The sequence below is a fragment of the Desmodus rotundus genome, chromosome 2 (genome assembly GCF_022682495.2).
Source record: "Desmodus rotundus isolate HL8 chromosome 2, HLdesRot8A.1, whole genome shotgun sequence".
In the NCBI taxonomy this organism is placed as follows: domain Eukaryota; kingdom Metazoa; phylum Chordata; class Mammalia; order Chiroptera; family Phyllostomidae; genus Desmodus; species Desmodus rotundus.
In genome coordinates, this window is record NC_071388.1 from 188129688 (window position 1) to 188151890 (window position 22203).

The 22203-nt window shown below is 36.2% G+C and overlaps 1 protein-coding gene and 1 pseudogene across 6 annotated transcripts in view; both read right to left on the bottom strand.

Moving 5' to 3' along the window:
* Window positions 1-22203, bottom strand: part of KANSL1L (KAT8 regulatory NSL complex subunit 1 like) — a 113979-nt gene that overhangs the window by 4175 nt on the left and 87601 nt on the right. For all 6 annotated transcript variants that reach the window (XM_024563832.3, XM_024563833.3, XM_053919031.2 and 3 more), the window contains exons 7-12: window positions 17424-17589; window positions 15008-15115; window positions 4509-4637; window positions 2539-2648; window positions 1647-1771; window positions 363-417 (exon numbers count right to left, since the gene is read on the bottom strand). In XM_024563832.3, the coding sequence (XP_024419600.3) occupies window positions 363-417; window positions 1647-1771; window positions 2539-2648; window positions 4509-4637; window positions 15008-15115; window positions 17424-17589 (693 nt within the window). The remainder of the gene's footprint in view (window positions 1-362; window positions 418-1646; window positions 1772-2538; window positions 2649-4508; window positions 4638-15007; window positions 15116-17423; window positions 17590-22203) is intronic.
* On the bottom strand, window positions 12158-13492 carry LOC128780276 (eukaryotic peptide chain release factor subunit 1 pseudogene; annotated as a pseudogene).

Here is a 22203-nt window from a genome sequence, read left to right on the forward strand (position 1 = left end):
AGAAACATCAGTGTGTGGTTGCCTCTCGCACACCCCCTACTAGGGACCTGGCCCACAACCCAGGCACGTGCCCTGACTGGGAGTTGAAGGAGTGACCTTTTGGTTTGCAAGCGGGCACTCAGTCCACTGAGTCACACCAGCCAGGGCTGTACTTACTTTATTTTTTTTATACATTATTGTCTTTATAGTCAAATTTGCACAGAAACTTTTTTTCTAATCAAAATATCCTTAATGAAGAACTTTGTTTTCATAAGTAAAAAGAAAAAATTAGTACATTAAAGGGCTTATATTTCTACAACTATCAAATTCATCGACTTTATAATATATAAAGTGTCTTTATCCCATAATAAAAGGCAACTTACCTCTTCTTCACATACATCATATTCATCCAAAGGCTGAAGAACAGCCATCCTCCAGCTGTTGAAAATACAAACCAATTTCAAACAGCTCTAGGTCAGTAACTAATAAACTGGCTCAGAAATACACACACACAACAAACCACCCTGATCTGCAGCATTTGCCATTTCTTTCTGTGAAGATTTCCATCCTGGCCTTGTTCGAGTTTAATAACTGGATCACAAAATTTCTCAAGATTAAACAGCCATCTCAACCACTTAACTCTAGCCTACCACATAAATTTGATTATTGTTGCTACAGAACATCGTAACCACAAATAACAAATGTTATTCCTTATGTGGAGTATATCAACATTCTCTGTAGTAATTCTCCTAGAAATACTCTGTAATAATACCTCCTAGAGTATTAGGAGTTTTTAAACCTCAAACTAGTTACTAAATAGAATTAGAAATTAGCTGGGATAGACAGCAGTAGGAATTACTGGAGTTGTCACCCAGCTCACACCTGTTTCCAACCTCTTCTATCTCTGCTTCCTGGGGCCAGATTCCTAGTCTTAAGACACTGCTTTTATCATTGCTGAAAAAAAGATTGACTGATTTCACTGCCAATAGGAAGCAGATCTGTGTATGACGTTCAAGGACCTCCACAATCTGGTTTAACTTTTCTAGCACTGACTCTCTTTACTGCCCTACACAGCCTTGCCCACGTGTTTATATGCCTTTGTGGTGGTCTCCCTATGTCAGTGTACTTACCTTCTCCCTCCTGTAGGATGTGTTCCCAGACTTGCCCATTCATCTGTGTGTTTACCGCGTTTATCGCTCATTTGGCAATATCTACATCAAAATCTTGTTTTTGTTGCCCCAGGTGTTACTGTCTTAGAGTGTAAATACCCCATGCAAAAATTGCTTGCTTTGAACTTATTTTGCAACCTTGTGTAAACCTTCATTTTAAAGAGCAATTATTAATTAAAGTATAATTATTTACATTCCTGAAATACCTTTTAGTGCCATATACATAATAGATAACTAAATAGTGAATGGAAAAAAAAGACTGCTAAAGTAAGTAAATCTCAGGAATTCCCAATTCTTCACAAAAACTGGGAAGTAAAGTTGGGGTACTGTACGGCACTTTCTTCAGCATAAGTAATGTAAAGCTGGCTCCATTTCCCTTCCGAGGTTACACAAGTGGGAGGAAGGGGAAGAGGAGCAGCTTCTTTTTATTAATTAAAATTCTAACTTCACTCTGAAAATGTAAGTTCCCTCAAGAAAACAAGATGTAAGTATACCTACCTTGGAGTGAGTATTTCCTTATATTGGAGTTTCTCTAACTTGGCTGGGGCCACTAGTGACATGGGAATCACAATGTTATCTATGTCATAAGAACTCTCACTCCGCAGCCTCCGTCGCGCAGTGTTCTGCAGCAAAGCAAAACGGGTTATCCTAGTTTTACTGCAGTATGTAGTTACCTGCGACTATACTCTCAAGTTGTATAAAGAGAATATGACAGCATAACTCTTACATTTTATGTAAATGCTATTAAAAATATGACCATAAGGTGTTGAGAAAAGCAAGGAAGCACACTGTCTTGTAAGCCAGACAGTGTCTGGGGGGCGGGGCAGGTATGCAGTGTCCATTTGTGTGCGCACACAGACAGACTTTTTAAGACCATAAGAAGTGGGATTGCCTTAAAATGCAAAACCCTTAATTATAAAAGGTTACCATAAGGGAAAGATCATTTAACAAACTCACTTTTTACTGGGAAAGACTGTATTTGGTAAGTTATTTAGTAAAGATTATTAGTCTCCATTTATGTGTTCCTGGTCCCTGAGCGTCACACTTTTTTCTAAGCCTTCCCATACCTCTCCTCTGATTGAATGAAAAAGAAAATAACGCAAGTGCTGGGTTCTTACTAGTAAGGTTGTATTTCGCTTCATGTTAATGAGTAGGGAAGGTTATGGTGAAGTTTATTTTTAACAGAAATAAAAGCCGTAGCCAAGGATTAATGAACAGTTAGCTCCCTACTGAAAAAGTTAATCAAATTTATCGTTCCCTAATAAGATAGTTTGAAATATACTAAGATGTGCTAGTAAATTAGGCTATTACCAATATATACTTTCTTCATTCAAATCAGTTTTAAAATTCTGTGAAGCAATTTTAGAGTTCAGTATGCAAAAGAACCTACTTGTGATGAATTCTGGGTTCCTGATACAACGTTGGCATTAGTAGCAGCAGTCAAATTGCTATGGGATCCTGGTTCTGTGTGTTGAAAAGTAAATTTTTCACTTCTTTCTCCTGCCATGGGAAAAAAAAAAAACATTGAGAATGTCAAACAATGTGACTTACAGGTATTAGAATTATTTTCTAGTAACGTGATTCCTTTTCTGTTTATTTTCTTTTTATTATACTTTAAACTCATATCAAAAATAAGAGAGTAGAAAAGAATTTTACCCACAATTTTATTTTCTGGAATAAGGACAGTTTTATACATTATTCTACTTTTTGGAAGACGTTAGCTTGATCTTCGGACCATTACTTTTTGAATTTTTTTCTAATAAATTACTAATTTAGAAAAGCTCTCTTTCTCTCTTATTTTTATAGCATCCTGTTATTTTATGAATGAAATTTTTCTTAGGGTAAGTTTACTTTTTTTGGAGGAGAGGGTATTTTCTGTGTGTCTTTCACCATCCTTTTTTCTATTTGTTTTGGTTCCCTACTTGTGAGTTTATGTATAATTTACTCACTTATATACTGCCCTGGTTTATTTTACTTTAGTATGGCCTCAAAAAATACTTTCTGTGTAACATAAAGTCTGATACCTAGTCCGTATTTACTTTTTTCCCACTTGTTAAAAGATGTCCTTTATGTAATTTCTTCAAAGCAGGATCCACACATTGAAATTGATTCTTGTCTCCTAGGTTTCTTATAATCTAGAAGAGTTCATTGTTCATGATATTTTACTAAAGAGACTAGCTGAGGAGTTCTGCACTTTCTGGAGTTACCTAGTTTTTTTGTAGTATAGCATCAAACTTGTTCTCTTTCTGTGTTTCCATCAAACATGAACTTATATTTATCAATCTAAGTGAAACATTTACATCTTAGGTAATTTGTATTTCATAGTGCATCTTATTAAGATATGCATGTTTTCCTGTGTTTCACTGTATACACGTCTGAACATTCTTCAAAGGCTAGGTTGTCTTAAGAGTGACACCCTAAAAAGCACACTGAAATCTCTGGTCAGGGGTGGGACTTTAATTTTGTGCTACTCTGGTTGATCAGGTAGTGATTATCACATAGTAACTCGGTCTGTTTTGGTGGGATTTCCAGAGACAGTGATAAATGTGTGAGGTCCATCATGTATAATTACAGTCCAGTACATCTTGAGTAAAATTAGTACATATGAGGAACATTTCATTAATGTATATACAGGGTAAGTTAAAAGAAGGTTTATAGCATATGGAAAATGATACAAAAGTTAAACAATACAAAAATAAACTCACATACAACTGTAAACCTACTTTTGCCCTATCCTATAATGTTATATCCACTGGAACAATGAACAAAAAGTATATAACTTGTTATTTAATGTATATCTTTTCAGTTTCATTTTTTTATCATTAGTTAGCCATAACTGTGGGAACTATCTGAAATCCCCACAAAATCCTCACTTCATATTAGTAGAAGAATCTTAGTTTGAATGATCTCTCTCATTCATTTTGGAACTGTTAAGTTCCCAAAGGAAGTTGAGCTAGGTGGTTGAGTTACCTTAAGTGAATCTTATCTAATTTCTTAAAATTCTGAGTAAGAGTCAGTGTGTCAACACCTCCACAGTAGGTACCAAAAATGGGGATACATTTCTCTATGTCAGCCTTGCACTAACATAATTTTAGTTCAGAACACACCTTTGAGAGTCCAGGGCAATAATACATAACTCTGGTTAGGGAACAAAGGAAGGAAATCCTTAATTGCCATAAAGTGGATGGATGCACAGTCCACAGTTAATTCTAAATTGATTATGTGGATGTACAATTTAATGTTCATAGGACCATGGAGATTTTGTGTAATTAGTGACTCCTGGATTATCAGCTCCCATGAAGCAGAGCTGGTTTGGAGATCAGAATTTCAGTTTTTAGGATTATCCTCATTTTAACCTACCTAGTGCTGTTTCACTCAAGTGTCTTTTCTTTCTTCCCTGTAACAGCTGTGCAGCAGATTCTGACCTTACTTGAGGCTTGCATGTAGGAGAGTATCCATTTCGCCACTGACTCAGAGAAGTGTTATGCACTAAAACAAACGGAAAGAAAGGAAATGCATAGTTTTAATTCCTTAACACAGATATGAACATTTTAGTGTTTCTACTTACAACACTGCAGGATATTAATATACTTTTCAAAATTACATATAATAAGATTCCTTACAAACATCTTCAGGAATTGTCCAGTTTCCTATAGTTGCTCCATGGTTTGAAGGGGATGAAAGGGGAAGTGATCTGTTTTCAAAGTCTTCTACATTGCAAAATGTCACAAAAGAGATTGGTTCTATCTGTAAATCTTGGTTGAATATGATTTAAATCCTTACATTAGTTCCTGCTTACCCTTGGATTTGGAATTAACTCAGGACCAATTAAGATTTTACAGAATCAAAACAGACTGGGACCTTGAGAACACAGACTTGATCAACCTCTGACAGTGCCTACCATCATTCTTTCACTTTTTTAAAGCAGTGAATTTTTAAAACTTTGTTACTTAATATCTCTGTGCTTCAGTTACTTTATGTGTAAAAATAGGGATAACAGGCATTAGAAGGATGTCTAGCATGGTTGAGTATTGAGTAAATGTTAGTTTCTTCATGATTACTGTCTTATCGGAACCCCCCATTTCCAGTACTAGATTGATCAAATTGACTGCTTGCTTGAAGGGTTTGGAAATGTGGGAAGGAGTGGAAAAAGGAGTATGTGGGCTGAAGTGCCAGATTCTCACCAACACTGAAAAGAAGCATGGCCTACTAAAAGTAACGGGGATGGATTCTTGATTTCAAGACGGCACAGCACTCTAAAAATGACAGATAAGGTTTTTATAGAGACGCATAGATCTGCCCATATACATCCATACTAACAAGCAAAGAAGGGAATTTATCAGTAGAGCAGAATCAAAGACTACCACCACACGGAATTAGACTGAAGAGCAAAATCTGCAAAACCACATGGAAAACATTACCGCAAAAATGCCATCAACATCAAAGGTGCTGTAGACCTGAAGAAAGGGGTACTGAGCAGGACAATCACCTGGAGCAACTGATAGGGTGCCCACACCTCAGCCAGACTGAATTATGAGAGATGGTCCATCTGAATAAAATTGGAGAGTCTTGAGCACAGAGATGGGGAGAGAAGGCAATGTGCACATACCCTACTTTGAAATGTCCTGCCCATCCCTACCTGCCTCTGAAAGATAGTATAGAGCGCAAATTTCTCCTCTTCCCATGAGAAGCAATGCACATAGAGTCAGAACAGGGAGTAGCCACTTTAAAGGTGGGAATACAATCAAGACTCCGAAAGTCTGAATACCAGGTACACCATAAAAAAGATGAGGTACAAATGGGAAAACTACCTGAAGAAACAGTTGACAGTACAGATCAAGTCTTCAAACCAAGAGAAACGGGCAAAAGGCCTGTAGAGAGACCTTAGAGATGGAAAGTAAAATTTTCATATTTAAAAACAAAATTGGGGCTGAATTAATGTACACAACTGAAAATCAAAATCAGTGGGTTGGAAGCAGTCCACAATTCAAAGGAATCCAGAGCGATGGAAAACCGACAAACCAAAATGGGGTAACAGGTGGGATTAGAGAATGGACAGAGGGCTATATTTGAAGAAAATGGTAGCCAAAAAATTTATGATATTAACACTAAGATTTCAAGAACTTGTCAAATGGGGGAAAAAAACTCATAAATTATTCAGCACATCACAATTAAAATGCCCTAAAAGTTCCCGGAGAAAGGATAAGACTACTACAAAGGATTGAGAATCAGGTGGACATAAAGCAAAAGTAGATGCAGGGACACTGGCTTTAAAGAGCTCAGAGAAAAATGTTAGAATTCCTAGATGGCCTCTAAGGTTTTTTTAAGGGGTCAGACAGATGTTTATTGTACGAGAAAGCAGGGACCAGCAGGCAGCAGGACAGCAAGCACTGTGGCAATGGTAGGTGGCAGCTGGGGAGTAACCAGGAGCCAGTGTGACACTGTCTGGATTTGGAGACCACTTGGACACTGAGCCACAGGAAACTTGAAAGCAAAGAGAACTTCCACCTGGGGTAGAGCACACCCGCTTCATAAAGACTGAAGGAGTGAAAGGATTACAAAGTACAACTTCAATAACTGGCTAGTTGGAGAGTTCAGTTTCTGGACAATAAAAACAACAGTGGAAACAGCAGATTAGCGAATGTCTGCCCCAGCAACAGGCCCAAGACCACCAGCTTGTGTGAGAGCATTTATGGTCCACGGCCACCTTAAGCCACTGGGTATGCCCGCGTGGGTGCACTTTCCAGGGGGATGTAAGGAGACCATCAATATACCAAGTGCTCCAGCTCACCAGGAAACAAACGTACACCAAGAGGCACGGACTCTTAAAAACAGAACCAGTATGCCACGTAGGTAAGTCTGCTGCCAGGAGTTCTTACCACTCAAAAAAGGAACACAGAGAAAGATGTTAAGCAGAAAACAAGATGGCAAGCACAATTCTAAACTCATTTCTAAAAAGATGTAACTACAGTTGTGAAAGGTAGGTTTTAATATGTATATGAGCCTGGTACATGTAGATGTTCCCATAGTGCCAACTCTTGTTTTAATGGAAATATTTTTGGAGCATTTTAAAGCAAAGGCCAGACAATTCACCTTTTTCTTCTAAAAGCAATTCACCACCCTCTTTATCTTCTAAAAGCACATATATTTTGAAGAAAACCACCAAAGTGATGCTTTTTATTGAATTTTACTCAAAAGTTTTCTTCATACTTAACATTTTTTCTCTTTTTAATGTCTTATAAGGTTGCAATGGACTCTTGAAACAATAGGCAATGTATGACATTTCAGTCTAACTCCACACATTAAGAATCTCTTAATCTGTTTTATTTACAACCTTCCCCGCCTTTGGGTTCTTGCTCTCCCAAATTCTGCTCTAAATTCCATCCTAAGACACCCAGTACCTCTCTCCCTGCCTTCCCTTCCTTTTAAAATTTACTCATTCAATAACTTTGTAGAGGTCCATTATATGCCAGGCATTGTATATGCCCTGGGGACACAACAGTGAGCAAAAGCCGGCCTGGTGCCTGTCTGTGATGTAGTTTCATAGGCATTACCTGCACGGCTGCAACTAATGTGCGATAGAAGACAGAAGTACTATTGAGAGAAGTTAATGAGAGCAAGACAACTCTAGGAAAGGCTTTCCCAGATAAAGCAATAGATTTCAGATAAGAACAGAAATAGCTGATGGCAAGGGGAAGAAAAAGAATGGTACATGTGAAGGCAAAAGGAAGCAGGACGAATTTGGAAACAACAGCGGTAATGTAGAGTAAGGAAGCACAGTGAAAAATGCACCATGAACAGGTAGGAGCCAGCCTATGTAGGTAGGGCTTCCAATTAAGAGTATTCCCTCTGTCAAATATTTGAAGGGAATGGGGTTAGGGAGCAGGTGTGACGTCATTAGGTTTGTATTTTGAAAAGATCACTTAGTACAGGGATTGCAAGGAAATAATTGACTAGGCTATTTCAGCAGTATGGATAAGTTGGGCTGTGAGAGTAGTAGAGATGAAGACAGAGTAACAGGTGTGAAACATGTATAAGACTGCACTGAAAATGGGTTTAGATACAAGAATTAGGGGGTGGGTGAAGAAGGCCGAGCCCAGGTTTCTGTCTTGCTTGTGTGGTTTTGCTGCTCTTCCTCTCTCATCTGTCCAAAGAACAATAAACTTCAACTTGACATAATTTCAGACTCAGAAAACTTAGCAGTAGTACAAAGAAGTCCTGTGTATCCTTTACTCAGATTCCCCAAATGTTAACATTTATCACATTTGCTTTTATCTTTCTGAATTCCAATGAAATTAAGTTGCTGGCCTGATGGCCCTCTAAATATTTTCCAAAAATAAATAAAAGGGCATTCTCTTACATGATCCACACTGATCAAAATCAGGAAATTAATACCAGTAGCTAACTATAGACCTTATTCAAATTTCACCAATTATTCCTACAATGTTCTCCATAGAAAATCCTGATCACTGCATTCAGTTGTCAGTTCTCATAACATCTGAAACAGTCTTATCTTTCATGACTTTGAATATTTCGATGAGTACAGGCCCTTAACTGGCATTGTCTGATATTCTCTTATGACTGGTCATTAACCACCTATCCGCTCTTCAACCCACTACTGTTTGTCTTTTCCCCACGTCTCGGTTACCCGGAGTCAGCAGTGCTGCCGCAACTGCCAGCCGCCCCGGACAGTCCGCGGTAAATCCAGGCTCTGGAACACACACCGCTACTTGCCTTCACACGACTCACCCCACACAAGTTCCAGGCCACTTGTGTGCACTTGAACACACTGCACCAATAGCATCTGAGTCACCTAGCACCTTGTTATAAATGCAGAATCTCAGACCCCATTCCAGAATTACTGAATCAGAACTGGCACTGTAACAGTATCCCCAAGTAATTTGCACATGAAAGTTGGAGAAGTGATTTGAACACTTCACTCTTATTCCTCTAAATTCCAACTAAGTAAAGCTACACATCACTGTCTTACTGGAGTTTCTCTTGCTCTTTTCCTATCACTCTTTAATTTTCTTCCTCTGCCCTCCTCTAGGCAGTTACACACTCCCCTTTCTCTTTAGAGTATGTTTATTATACATGTACCCATCACATCTCAGTAATTATTTGTGTCTGCCACCCATTACAATTTCTTTGATTTCCTGATTCACCTTTGATTCTTCACTTAACAGCCTACCTGGCACAGAGTAGATACTCAATGAATGTCTACTTTTACTTAGTTGTCTAGAAATCACTAATAGTAAAATTAGAAATTAATGACTAGCGAGTTAAGACATTTACATAGGATGAAACCTAAGTAGTACTTATTAATTTGGGTTGGGAGTGGTAGGACAGAAGTGGATACAAAGAATACTTCATTATTTGCCTAATATAGCATGCAACTCAAATGTCCTTAATTCTTAATTTCCCCTTACTAAGATTTCATTACATTACTGAGACATTACTATTAATTCTATGCCTAACACATTTACACTGCTGTATTTTTTTAAAGTCAGATAAGAGCAACACTAGAATAAATATAATCACCTCATCTCACTTATCTAACAGCATATAATTTCATTTTTGTATATTTCCTTTTAATACATTTCACACTTCAAATATAATTTTATTTGAATATATGTAAATTATGTTTTTTATGTGATAACTAACTCTTCATTGTTATTTTTTGAGATGGTTGCCTAACATTCTTCTGATTAGAGAATATAATTTAACTATTCCCTAGCCATTACAGCTCACTGTCATATATTATTTCTATTATGGACATTTTTGAAATAATCATCTCATGCATGCATTTTTCCTACTTTTAAAAACATTTAGTCTCAGGATAAATTCTAAGGAATAGAATTATGCCATGAAAAAGAAGCAGAACATAACCTATATTTTCCCATTATTTCTTTATTCTTTTTTTCCTAAACATAAATAATTGTTCCTTGTCTTTAGTGCTTTCACTTTTTTTCTTTAAATTTACTGTGGAAAATTAAAAAAAAAATGGAGACTAAGATAATGAACTCCCACGTACCTATCATTCAACATCAAAAATTAAAAATTGGTAGCCAATCCTGTTTCCTCTCTCCCCGCCATTTTTTGCTAAGAGTGTTTTAAAGCAAATCCCAGGCATATCTTATCATGTACATATACTCATACATCAGCTTGAATCTCTAACAGATAAAGTATGTGACTTACATAATCACATGCATTATTATGTCCAACAAAATGAACAATTCATTGATGTCCAACATCCAGTCCATGTTCAAATTTCTCTGTCTCAAAAATTGTGTTTGTGTTGGTGTGTGGGTGGGTGTGTGTACAGCTGAGTTCAAATCAGGATCCCCAAAAGACCTACATGTTGCATTTGACTGCTAAAAAGTAACATTTTTACATGTATCATACATAGAAGTAAATCATTTTTATCACTTTTATCTTTTTAGATCACTTAACACTTTGATAAATGTTTCCATCATTATATGAACTTCAGATATTATTGGCCCTGGCCAGTGTGGCTCAGTTGGTTGGAGCATTGTCCCATTAACCAAAAGGCCGAGCGGGTTGGATCCCCAGTCAGGGCACGTGCCTAGGTTGCAGGTTTGATCCCCGGTTGGGATGTGTACAGGAGGCAGCAAATTGATGTTTCTCTCTCACATTGGTATTTCTCTCTCTCTTTCTAAAGGCGATGAAAAAAAAGGTCCTCAGGTAAGGATAAAATTTTTTTAAATAGATAGATAAATAATTTTAATAATGTAAATTTGAAACCTGTATATTCTACTATGTTAGATAGTTAACCATGTCTATTATGCTCCTCAAGTTGTTCCTAATTTTTTACTAACACAAATACACCAAGTATATATATTATAAATAAAGGTGCTTCTATATTTAGAGTTAGACTAGGTTCTTGAAAATGGCTTTATTGAATCAATACAGAGTTGATAGGTTAGTAATTTATTGTGAGCAAGTACGCAAGTAGTTGTTTTTATTTTCCTCAATGGTCTTATTTAAGAAGTAGATACTTTAAAGGTCTTGTAAATGCAATTCACAATAATTCCCAAAAGGCTTATATCAATTCTTAGTGGTACCTCAAATATATGGAGGGTCCTATTTTAGCTACAGTCTTATCAAAATTGATGATTATATGTTTAAATTTATTACTATAACCAAAAAAAGTACTCTGGCACATAAGCATTCACTGAATACAGCTAGTTTTTCTAATTCATAAGATAGTTTTTACATTTAATTAATTCATCTGGAATGTATTTGAATGTTTATCCATCTTAAATTTGTTTTAAGTTAGAGGTCTCATTTTATCTTTTCCTAAAAGTCATTTAATGTCGCTAATTATGACGGAAACAGCAGTTTGAGCAGTCTGGCTCTGAGCCAGATTGCTGGGACTTGAATCCTAGCTCTGCCACCACTCAACTGTGATCTGGGGAAAGTTAGTCAAGGAGAAAAGTAATACTTGCTTTACAAGGTTATACAGATTAAAGCAAACAGATATAAAGCCCTTCAGTCAGTACTGGCCTTTAAGGAATACTTCCTAATCATTGTTATTATTTATCGACTAGGCCATCCTTTCCAACCTATAGGAAATACCACCTTATAATGTGATGAACCCTTTGGTCTGTCTCTAGGCCTTTGTTTCATTTCCCTGATCTGGCTTCCATCAGCACCAACGTCTCACCACATACATTTCTTCTTATGCAGTCTAAACAGATAATGCATGTAAATGGGTCCATGCAAAGTGCACCAATTTAATTTTTTTCCAATCAAAATAAGAAACAAACCAGTATGATCTCATTTCTACTAAGTTTTGAAGGTTTACAGCAAAAGTAATTTTCCTTCTATGTATGAAGGTTAAAAGAAATCATTTTTTCATAAAATACAAGAGCAACCAATTTCACCATTGAGTAAAAGTAAAAACTGGATTCTTGTTTAAATTAGTCCAAAGTAGCATTTGGGAACTTAATAGTTATAGGCTGCCGCACTGACACCATGACAAACCGAACTGTAGGGCTGGGTCCGGTTTTGTTTTGGTTTTCAATATCCAATGCTCACGGATCAAGCTCTGGAAGTGGTGTAACGGTAAGGCAAGGATCTGTTTGAATTCCACCATGAGTATGCTCCTTGGGTTGGATGCTGGAGGGTGAGGCACACTTTGCCAGGCCCATGTCAGCTACCTAGTAGTCATCAAGGTCAAAAAATTCATCCTCTCCTCCTTGGTATTCCATTCCCTGGAAATCTACACGGTGCCTCCAATTCCACCAAATCCTTTCACAAAGTAGGATCTTTCCTGTGACTTATCTGTGACAATTTCCAGTGTAGCATAAATTTTTTATAGTTGTTTGCAAACCGTTCCAGCAAAGGCATGCTCTCAATTAGTTCATGTTTTTGTCCTCTTTGCCTGTGAAAAGAGATTTACCCTTCTCTTCTTCTGGAGTTAGACAATTTCCTCCTCTTCTGTGCCTTGGCAGTGAAGAACGTATCTCACTACATTCAGATTTTCATGGACTATTAGAACTTCTACAGCTCCCATTTCTAAAGCCTTTAGTGTATCTTCAACTCCAAAACAGTACTTGCCCATGTCCTGGCTGATTTCATCAAAGTATCATCCTAGTAATTTGCTCTCTTGAATAAATTTCGTGTTGAAGAGGACTTCAGTAGATAACTCATTAGCTTGGTTGAATCCATTTTCACCACCATAGAATATATCAACTAATTTTAAAACTTTGGAATGCACCCTCTGATCAAACATATCAGATTGACTTAGTTCAGCTTCACGTCAACCAATACGGCTAAAACAAGACCAGCCACATTCACTTTGTGCCCATAAATGAACAGCTGCACAGCAGTCTCCGCTGCCTTCTGAACATAGCTAGGTCACTTTTCCATTCTTAAGCCGGTGAACCTCAAGGCTGACTGATCTCCTCTACCATACTTCCATGGGAAATCCAGAGTGAATTTGTGCAGGATTTCACTGGTGTTTCCTTGGAGTGTGCCAAAAAGTGCACCACTACCATCTATTACAATGAAGCCAAACTTGCTACCCTCTGGTAGTAGCGCTGTAAGAGCCCCTGGATGGAATTTGTTGTCACACAAATACAATGATGTATTAATTGGTTTGAAAGGTTCAAAGTCAGTGTTGACTTTCTTTTCCTTTCCTTCTTCTGTTACAATGTATCACAGTAAACAACCAGGCCATCTGGCTTGGTTGTAAGGGCTCCCAGGACTGAAAGGCGGTTTAATTGTGACTTCATGTTAGACACAGCTCCAAACTCATCTGCTAACATTTTTGCCACTAGTGAAATCTGGTCTTTGGGAGGAATGATCAGTGCTTTCATGCCTATGCATCATTGCAGGCCACCTCCAAGCTTCTTGGTTTTCCAGCTCTCCACATCCCTGTCCCCAGCACTGGGTCACCTGCCATCTTCTCACCTCCTCTGCCCTAAGGGCCGAGGCCTGGGAGGCCACAGCTCCTCACCGCCAGCTCCACAGGACTTTAAGGAGTGTAGCTTCATAATACAGTTTGCTATCTGACACCCCCTTATTGATTTTTTACAGTTTTTATTGGCCATTCAATATTCTCTCTCTGAGATAAACTTCAGAATAACTGTTTCATTGTAAGAATACCTCTGTGATTCTGACTAGAACTACATTATATATTAATTTGGGGGAAAAGGACATCTTAAGTTATTTAAAACTGTCTTTTGACAGGAATGGGGCATTTCTCTCCATAATAGGCATGTACTCTTAGGTTCCTCAGTAAACTTTTGATGTTTTCCTCATATAAGTCCCGGTTAGGTTTATTCCTAGGTATGTTATATTTTTAATGTGTCCAGGATAACACTCCTTTACATATTCTAACTTGTTATTACTGGTATTTATAAATAAATTTATTTTGAAATCTATTTTCAGAATTCTAATTCTAAGAGGCATTTAGTTGTTTCTTGTTTTTGAGTAGATTATTTCTTCTGGAAATAATTTATCTTAAAAGTAAAACATTTTTATGACACTTTTAATACTGAAGTTTTAGCTTTGCAGATGGTAAAAATATGTTGATACTTTTTTCTGATAGCTTCCCAGCATAGATAATGTTCCCATCCCCATTCGGAGTACTCATAAACATTTCATTGTAATTTTTCAGGTTTTATTTTATAATTTTAGTTTTTTATTTGAAATTCTTGAACCAGTTAGAATTAATTCTGATATATGGTATGAAATGACTGTGCAAACGAACTTTCCCCCAAAGACTAACAATATTCTTTACTGAATAGTTCTCCATTTTCTCACTGATTTTACTTATATAATAAAGTATAAGGCTCCTAGTCTACTTCATGGACCTACTTTCCTAAGTGTTAAGTACATAGAATCTAAGCTAATTACTACAGGCTTTTGTCATGCTTCCAGAAGTGGCTGTGCATTCTCTCAATACTTTCTCCAGCAATTCCTTTTATATCTTCTCATTTATTTTTCCCAATGGGCTTTACAGTTATTTTGTTAAGTTAACCAAATTCTATTAGAACTCCAGATTACATTGCATTAAATATTTAAACCAACAGGGACAATTGATACCCTTATTAATCTGTTTATCCATATTTATTTAAATTTCTTTTTATATTTATCAGGAATATTTCATAATTTTCATTCAGTAAGTATCACACATTTCTGGTTAGGATTACTCCTGTGTATTTTCTGTGTGTGTGTGTGTGTGTGTGTGTGTGAAAAGTGAGTATTAAAAATTAAAGATGTACATTTATTCCTTTGATAAATTTTATTTCCTTCAAAAGCAAAAGTAGTAAGTATATAAAAAATATAAAAGGTATATATATAAAGTACAAGATTTGTAAATGACATACCAGGGGACGGAGATAGGATACAGTCTCCTACAAATTTATTTTCAGCAAGATCTCCTTTTATTTCAGTCTTTTTTAACAATGTTTCAAAGTGAAAATGGAGAGGCACATCTGGAAAAATAAATCAAAAAAACGTATTTTCAGTGAACATTACTCTTCATAGATTCATTAAGATTGCTTTCTTTCCATAAGTAGCACATACCTCATAAGCTTAAAAAATAAGCAAAAGCTTAAAAAGCCACAACTTTCAGAAGTGGCAGAATATTCTTTCAAACATACAGGTAGCAGTATTTTGGAATTACTGATTGAATGTTCTAAATAAATAAACATGATGAACAACTAAAATAGTACACAGATGAACAAAATTGTAAATATTCACAAATGAAAACAAATGTGCCCAAAATGTCTTTAATAAAATGTAACAGCCAAACCTGGCTGACTTTTTAAGATTATTCTATCCCATCGCCATAACCTTTGCATTGGAAATGAGGTTCCCAAGAGATAAAATACATGGCTTTAATTACTTGAAGAAAAAACTTTTCAGATGCCACTTTTTATGAAAATGTCAAATTTTACATTCTCTTAGGTTATCAGTATTATGAATCACAAAATGGATCTTTTACAAGTATTAAAGCCTATTGACACACTAGCTTTCCTTAAAGAGAGACATTCAATTCACTGTTTATATTCTATATTCTCACACCCAAAAGAGAAGCTAAGTAGTAAGACGCACTTCACATTCATCAAAGATTATTTTTTAAGTCAAGAATGCAAAAACAAATTTATCTTAAGAAGCATTTATTAAGAGAAACCTAACCTTTTCCCTAAGAAACATAAATATTTTATAAAGCAATTGATATACTGAACATGATGTTACTGAGAGAAGGTATTTATTTTTTTAAGAAAACTATGAACACAGCAGGATAGACCTAGGAAGGGTCTGAATTTTCAACAAAGAAGCATCTCCCCCTCAAATAATGTATAATAATGTATTTTGATGGCAGATCCATACTAAAGTGTGAAAAAATATGGAAAAAACCCGGGTTCATGAGTATCATCCTGGAGGCTGCTTAAACATTTCAGGATTCTGATATTTCCAATTACCAAAACATAAGTTGTTTCTCCAGAGAAACAGCACTTGCTTTTATAAAGAGACCCTCATCTATTATTCCACCACTGTTCTTCATGAGTTGTGAGAAACCGTGATACAACTAGGGAAGGTCCTTGTTCCATCCAAATACCTTCATCATCGTGGCCCACGCTGTGGCTGGTGGGCTTTTATCAAAATATTTCATCACACTTTATTACGTGTATTACTTTACACTTCTGTTGTCTTAAACTAGAATGCAGGTACCTTGAGGGATTTATTTGTATTTATACTCCTAGCTCCTACTTAGTACCTAGTATACAGTAGGCATTCAGATTTTCACTAAATGAACATAATAAGAATCCTAATTAGTAGGTGAGGAAGATAACCTTAACTTATTATGGGGGGCATAAGAGGATTAAGATAAAGAATATTTTTACTAGCTCTCAGGGTTCTATCACTAGAACAAATTTACTAATAAGAAACAGGCAACAAAGAGTAGAAGGTAAGAGTGTGGCTCTGGAGAAGGACAATCTCAGACCAAATCCTGCCTTTATCACTAGTTGTGTCATCCCAGATGAGTGATTTAACATCTCCATCATTCTCGTATGTAAGATAGAGGACAACAGTGCCTATCATCATAGAACTGTTGTAAGAACTAAATAAGAAACTGTAACATGCTTTTATATGGCCCAGTGATGCTAGCTGCATTATTGTTATATATATGTATTAGTTTCTTTCTATTATTAAGGTTTCCTCAAAGATGGAATCAAATAGTTCCTGCCAGGAACTCACTTCAAAAGTATGATATACTTAAGAAACCATTTTAATTCTGGTAAAAACCAAAGTAAGATTCAGAGCAGGGATAGGTACAAAAAATAGTGCTTTACAAAGAGCAGTAGTCCCTGGATGGTTAGAACCAAAGGCTGAAAGGAAACAAAAGCCCATTTGAGACATATTCCTATAAAGAGAAGAACCTGAGATAACCAGAATGTAGAATGTTTGTTTGTTTCTTTCCTTCTTTCTTTCCTTTTTTTAAAGCTCAGTATGTACTGTAGTTTTTGGTAAGACTGGAAAGGTTCCAACAGGAACCAGTAACTGGAACCTTAAAACCACTTCGGGATGTGGGAACGTATATGTCTCATTTACTCACTTGTAGATTACAGATACTCTCAGGGTTGTGACTTAATTCCTCTCTGAAAACTGTTTAGTTACAATATCCAGAATAATTGGTAACTAAAATGTTATTAGATTCCTTGTACTTATTTATAGGGTTAGATTTCACCTTAGAGAATATTCAGTCACTTAGACAGTTTTTATAAGGAGGCGTACCTGACGGCAATGATAGAACAGAGTGGAAAGAAGCATCCAGCTGTGGCACATGTCCTCTGAACATCTGAGACTTTGAGTTGTGTTCGCAGGTACTCCAAGTTGAAGCTGACTGCAGACAAGGCATTTGTGTAGTACTTAAAAACACTGCTTCTTTTGAAGGCAAAGTCTGCAAGAAAAAAAGTATCACTTAAAGACTTCATTTTTTCTTTCCTTGAAAACTGAATCAGAGAGAATGTAACAGTTATAGCACAGTATCTGAATAACAGAGAAAGAAGTCCTGGCTTAAGCACCTTGGAGAAAGACCTTTAAAATGACAGGGTCAGAGAAGTTACTTAAGTCCATGAATGTGATGAGTTTTGACTATTCCTTTTCAGTTTTTCAAAATGAAGAGCAATGTCTATGAAAATGGGTCTTTCTTCCGTCTTATAAAATCACAATAAAGAGAAAGGAGTTTGAGGAACTTTGGGCAGGAAGAAAGTGGCTACACTCCAGATTAGTGAGAACTCTAGGAGATGGTGAGCAAGGGCTATGGTAAGAACTGTGTGTACTCTTTTCCTCCTGGCAACCTCTCACAACCAATGAGCGAAACTTAAATTTCTGCCTTAAATTCCACCGACAGACAATATCTAAATGGAATAACAGTGAAGTACTATGAGTATTTTACGTGTTTACTTAAGTAAAATTTAAAGTAAAAATAAAAAGATATGCATGAAACATGCAATATGGTACATGAGTTTGAGGTTTTTAAGATAAAGATTTGAGTCCAGGAATCTCAAGAAAACCATGTTACTAAATCAAAAAAGTATGAATGCTGTCCAACTGGATTTTATCTTATTTATTTTTTTAAAACTTAAGTGAATAAAACTTCAAGTGCATGTATGCCTGAGACTGTTTCATTGGAGGAAAAAAGCCCCTGTTAATAGATGCTAAAATTTATCACATAATGACTTCTGTTTACATATCATTGGCCAAAACTTAGGTCAGATGGTCACACCTAGTTACGAGGAAGGCTAGGAAATACAGTCATTATTCTGGGTGATCTGGTAAATAGGTGAGTTTTTATAAAAAGATACAACATGTGGATACACGATTATAAGAATGTTAAGTCATTTCCAAGATTTATTTTAATTATATGTATAAATATAGAGGAACATTACAAGACGCATTGGTATTTTTGACTCATTATAGACTTATTTGCTCTTTTTTGATGTGATTCAGAAAGGTATAAGGAACACTTATTTGAAATTACAAAGAGAAAAATGTGTGAACCTCGCTTTTTCCATATATGGCTAGAGCATTATGAATAAAAGTTAATAAAATCTGAATATTTACCATATAATTAGTTTTCTCTTGAAATTTTTCCAAATCCGGGAAACCCATTAGCCAATTTGAAACTATCCTAAATAATTATGGAGACAAGTGAGGGGCATCTAGGAAAAGGCCTTTTTTTTTCCCTGCAGAGAAAGTGAAGCCCAGGAGGCTGAAAAGGAATGGATGGAGAAATAAGAGAAAAACCAGGAGATTCTTGCCAATAAAAATGCAAATGTCTAGAGGATGTGATCAACAATACCATATGGTGCATAAAGTTCAAGTCAAATCCTGAAAAATATTCATTTTTTAATTTTAATAATGAAACATTTCATATCTACAAAAGAATATATAATTTACACTTTTTAAAATAACATTTAAAAAATACCTATACTCACCGTCCTACTCTAAGAAACAGAACAACATTACCAATACCCTTGATGTCTTTTTCCCCTTACACCGCCCACACAAGCCTGTAAAAGAGATTGCTACTAGACTGCTACTTTCCTCCTGAAGTCTGGGCTGTCTCCCTGTTCAAAGTCCTGATTTTTGGCCGCGCTCATTTGTTAAGCATTCTTGCCTTTAAAAATGACTAAGTTCTAGCCAGAACATCGTGAAGAGAAGTCATGTGTGCAATGTCCAGGAAGTGACCTTAAGAAAGTCACCTATTCCTTCATTCTTCCACCTTGCTACCTGTAACAGAGCTGTGGTGGCGAGCCCCTGTGACCACGTGGGTGAGGGTAATGCGGAAACCATCAAACAGGCAGGAGGAGCCTGGCTCCTAGGTAACTGTGTAAAGCATAGCTGTCACGACTAGAATATTTTCAATCTACTACAAGACAAATAAATTCACTTCCTGTTCATGTCACTATTTGGGGTTTCTGTCATTTGCAGCTAAACCTGTATTTTAACTAATACAATGTGCCTCCTTCATCATATTTGTCTTTCAACACCCAGGAGTAACTTCTATCCTGAATTTTATCTTTTTCTTGATTTTCTTTATAGCTTTTCCAAATATTTACTACTTAAATCTCTATGCTTTAAAAATGTAGACAGAATAATGTTAAGTATATTTTCCTGCTTTACTAAAAATTACATGTAATTCATCATTCTCCTGTTTATAAACATCTTAATTGTTTTTAGTTTTTTATTATTATGGAGAATGGTAGTGTAAATATCATTATACAAGAGTGGGCAAAAGTACATTTACAGTTTGTATGAAAATACAAGTAAATAATACAGTAATTAATAAACAAATATTATTTTCATACAACTGTAAACCTACTTTTGTTCACCCGTGTTTGTGCCCTGACACATAGGTATGAGAATGTCTCTAGCGTACAGTGACAGAAATGGAATTATTAGGTTATAATACTCAACTTGACTAGGTGGTACACTGTATTAAAAAGTAGCTGTAACTAGCCGACACTTCAGAGCAGATCTGCAGGCTCACTGCTTCAGACCCATGCCCACACAGTTGTCGTCACACTTCTGATTTTCGCCACACTCAGAGCATACAGATGGTATCTCCTGGTTAAAATTTGCATTGCTGTTTATTTTGAGCACCTTTTCATGCCTATGATTGGCCATTCACTTTTCCTTCTTTAGGGAAATACATGTTTTGATGATTTTTTTATTGGAATGTCTTTTTCTTATTGATTTTAAAAGTTCACTTTATGCATTCTTGAACGTTCTATATATTGCTCCCTGTCTGAGCTTCTTTTCACTTTTGTTGTGGTATCTTTTGATCAGCAGATGTTCTTAGCTTGAATGTTTCCTTTTATAAATATCTACAATAGAGGTGCCAGGACCATTCAAAGGGGAAAAATAGTCTCATCAACAAATGGTGCTAGGATAACTGGATATTCACAATTAGGAAGCAAAAGAATGAAGTTGAACTCCTACCTAACTCCATGTACAAAAATGAACTCGAAATGGATCAATGACTTAAATATAAGAGCTTAATGCCATAAATATCTTAGTAGAAAACAGACTAAATCTTTGTTATACTAGCTTAAGCAACAGAGTCTTGGATATGACACCAAAGCACAAAAAAACATAACTGGGTTTCATCAAAATTAAAAACTTGTGTATCAAAAATGTTATGAAAAAATAAAAACAGAGCCTGCAGAATGCCAGAAAATATTTAGAAAATACATATCTGATAAGGGACTAGTATCAAGAATACATCTCAATAAAAAAGTCAGCTCAATTAAAAAATAAGCAAAGGACTTAAACATTTCTCCAAACAAGATACACAAATGGCCAACAAGCACGTGAAAATATGCTCAGTATCGACAGTCATTAGGGAACGCAAATCCACACCACAGTGAGGCACCTCATCACACCCACTAGGATGTCTATATTTTTTTAAAAAGTAATTAAGTGTTATTAAGGAATAACAAATGTAGAAATTATGGGACCAGAGCTGGTGTGGAAAATAGTTCAGTGTTTCCTCAGAAAAGTTAAAACAGAGATTACCAAATGCCCCTGCACTCCCACTACGTGGTAGTACATGTGTACTCTGCTCCCACATTTCAACATAAACAGTAGCATGTGAACTGTTCTATGTCCTGCCTGTTTTCCCTGGTAAACGGTACATCTTGGAGACCTTTCACATCAGTCCGTACAGAGCTTCCTAGTTCTTTTTTATAGTATTCCGGTGTATGGAGACTCCAATATATTTAGCCAGTCTCTTGCTAATGAACATTTGGGTTATTTATAGTTTTTGCTTTTACAAGCAATGGTGCAATTAATTATTTCATATCATATATAAATTCATATTTAAAATAATTTGAGGTAAAATTTACATTTCATAAAACTAACCATTTTGAAGTTAACAATTCAGTGGCCCTTAGTACATTTACAATGTTGTGCAACCACCATCTCGGGTTCAACATTTTTTATCACTCCAAATAAAACTCCTTACCCAGTAAGCAGTTTCTCCCTATCACCTCACATCCCTAGCCCCTGACAACCACCAGTCTCTCATTATGGAGTTATCTATTCTGAATATTTCTTATAAACGGAATCACACAATATGTGACCTGTGTCTGACATTTGTCAGTCAGCATAATGTTTTTGAGGTTCATCCAGGCTGCAGCATGTGTTGGTGCTTCACTCTTTTATGGCTGGATAATATTCCATGGTATGTATATACAATCTGCTTATCCACTCATCCACTGATGGACATTCGGACTGTCTCCACCTTTTAGCTATTGTGGCTAATGCTGCCATGAACATGTGTGTATGTTCTTGTTTATAAACGTGTTTTTCATTTTGGAGGGATATACAGGCATACCTGGGAAATATTGTGGGTTCAGTTCCAGACCACTGCAATAAAGCAAATATCATAATAAGTGAGTCACACAAGTATGTTGGTTTCCCAGTGCACGTAAAAGTTATGTTTATACTATACTGTAGTCTACTAAGTGTGCAATAGCATAGCATTATGTCTTAGAAAACAATGTAT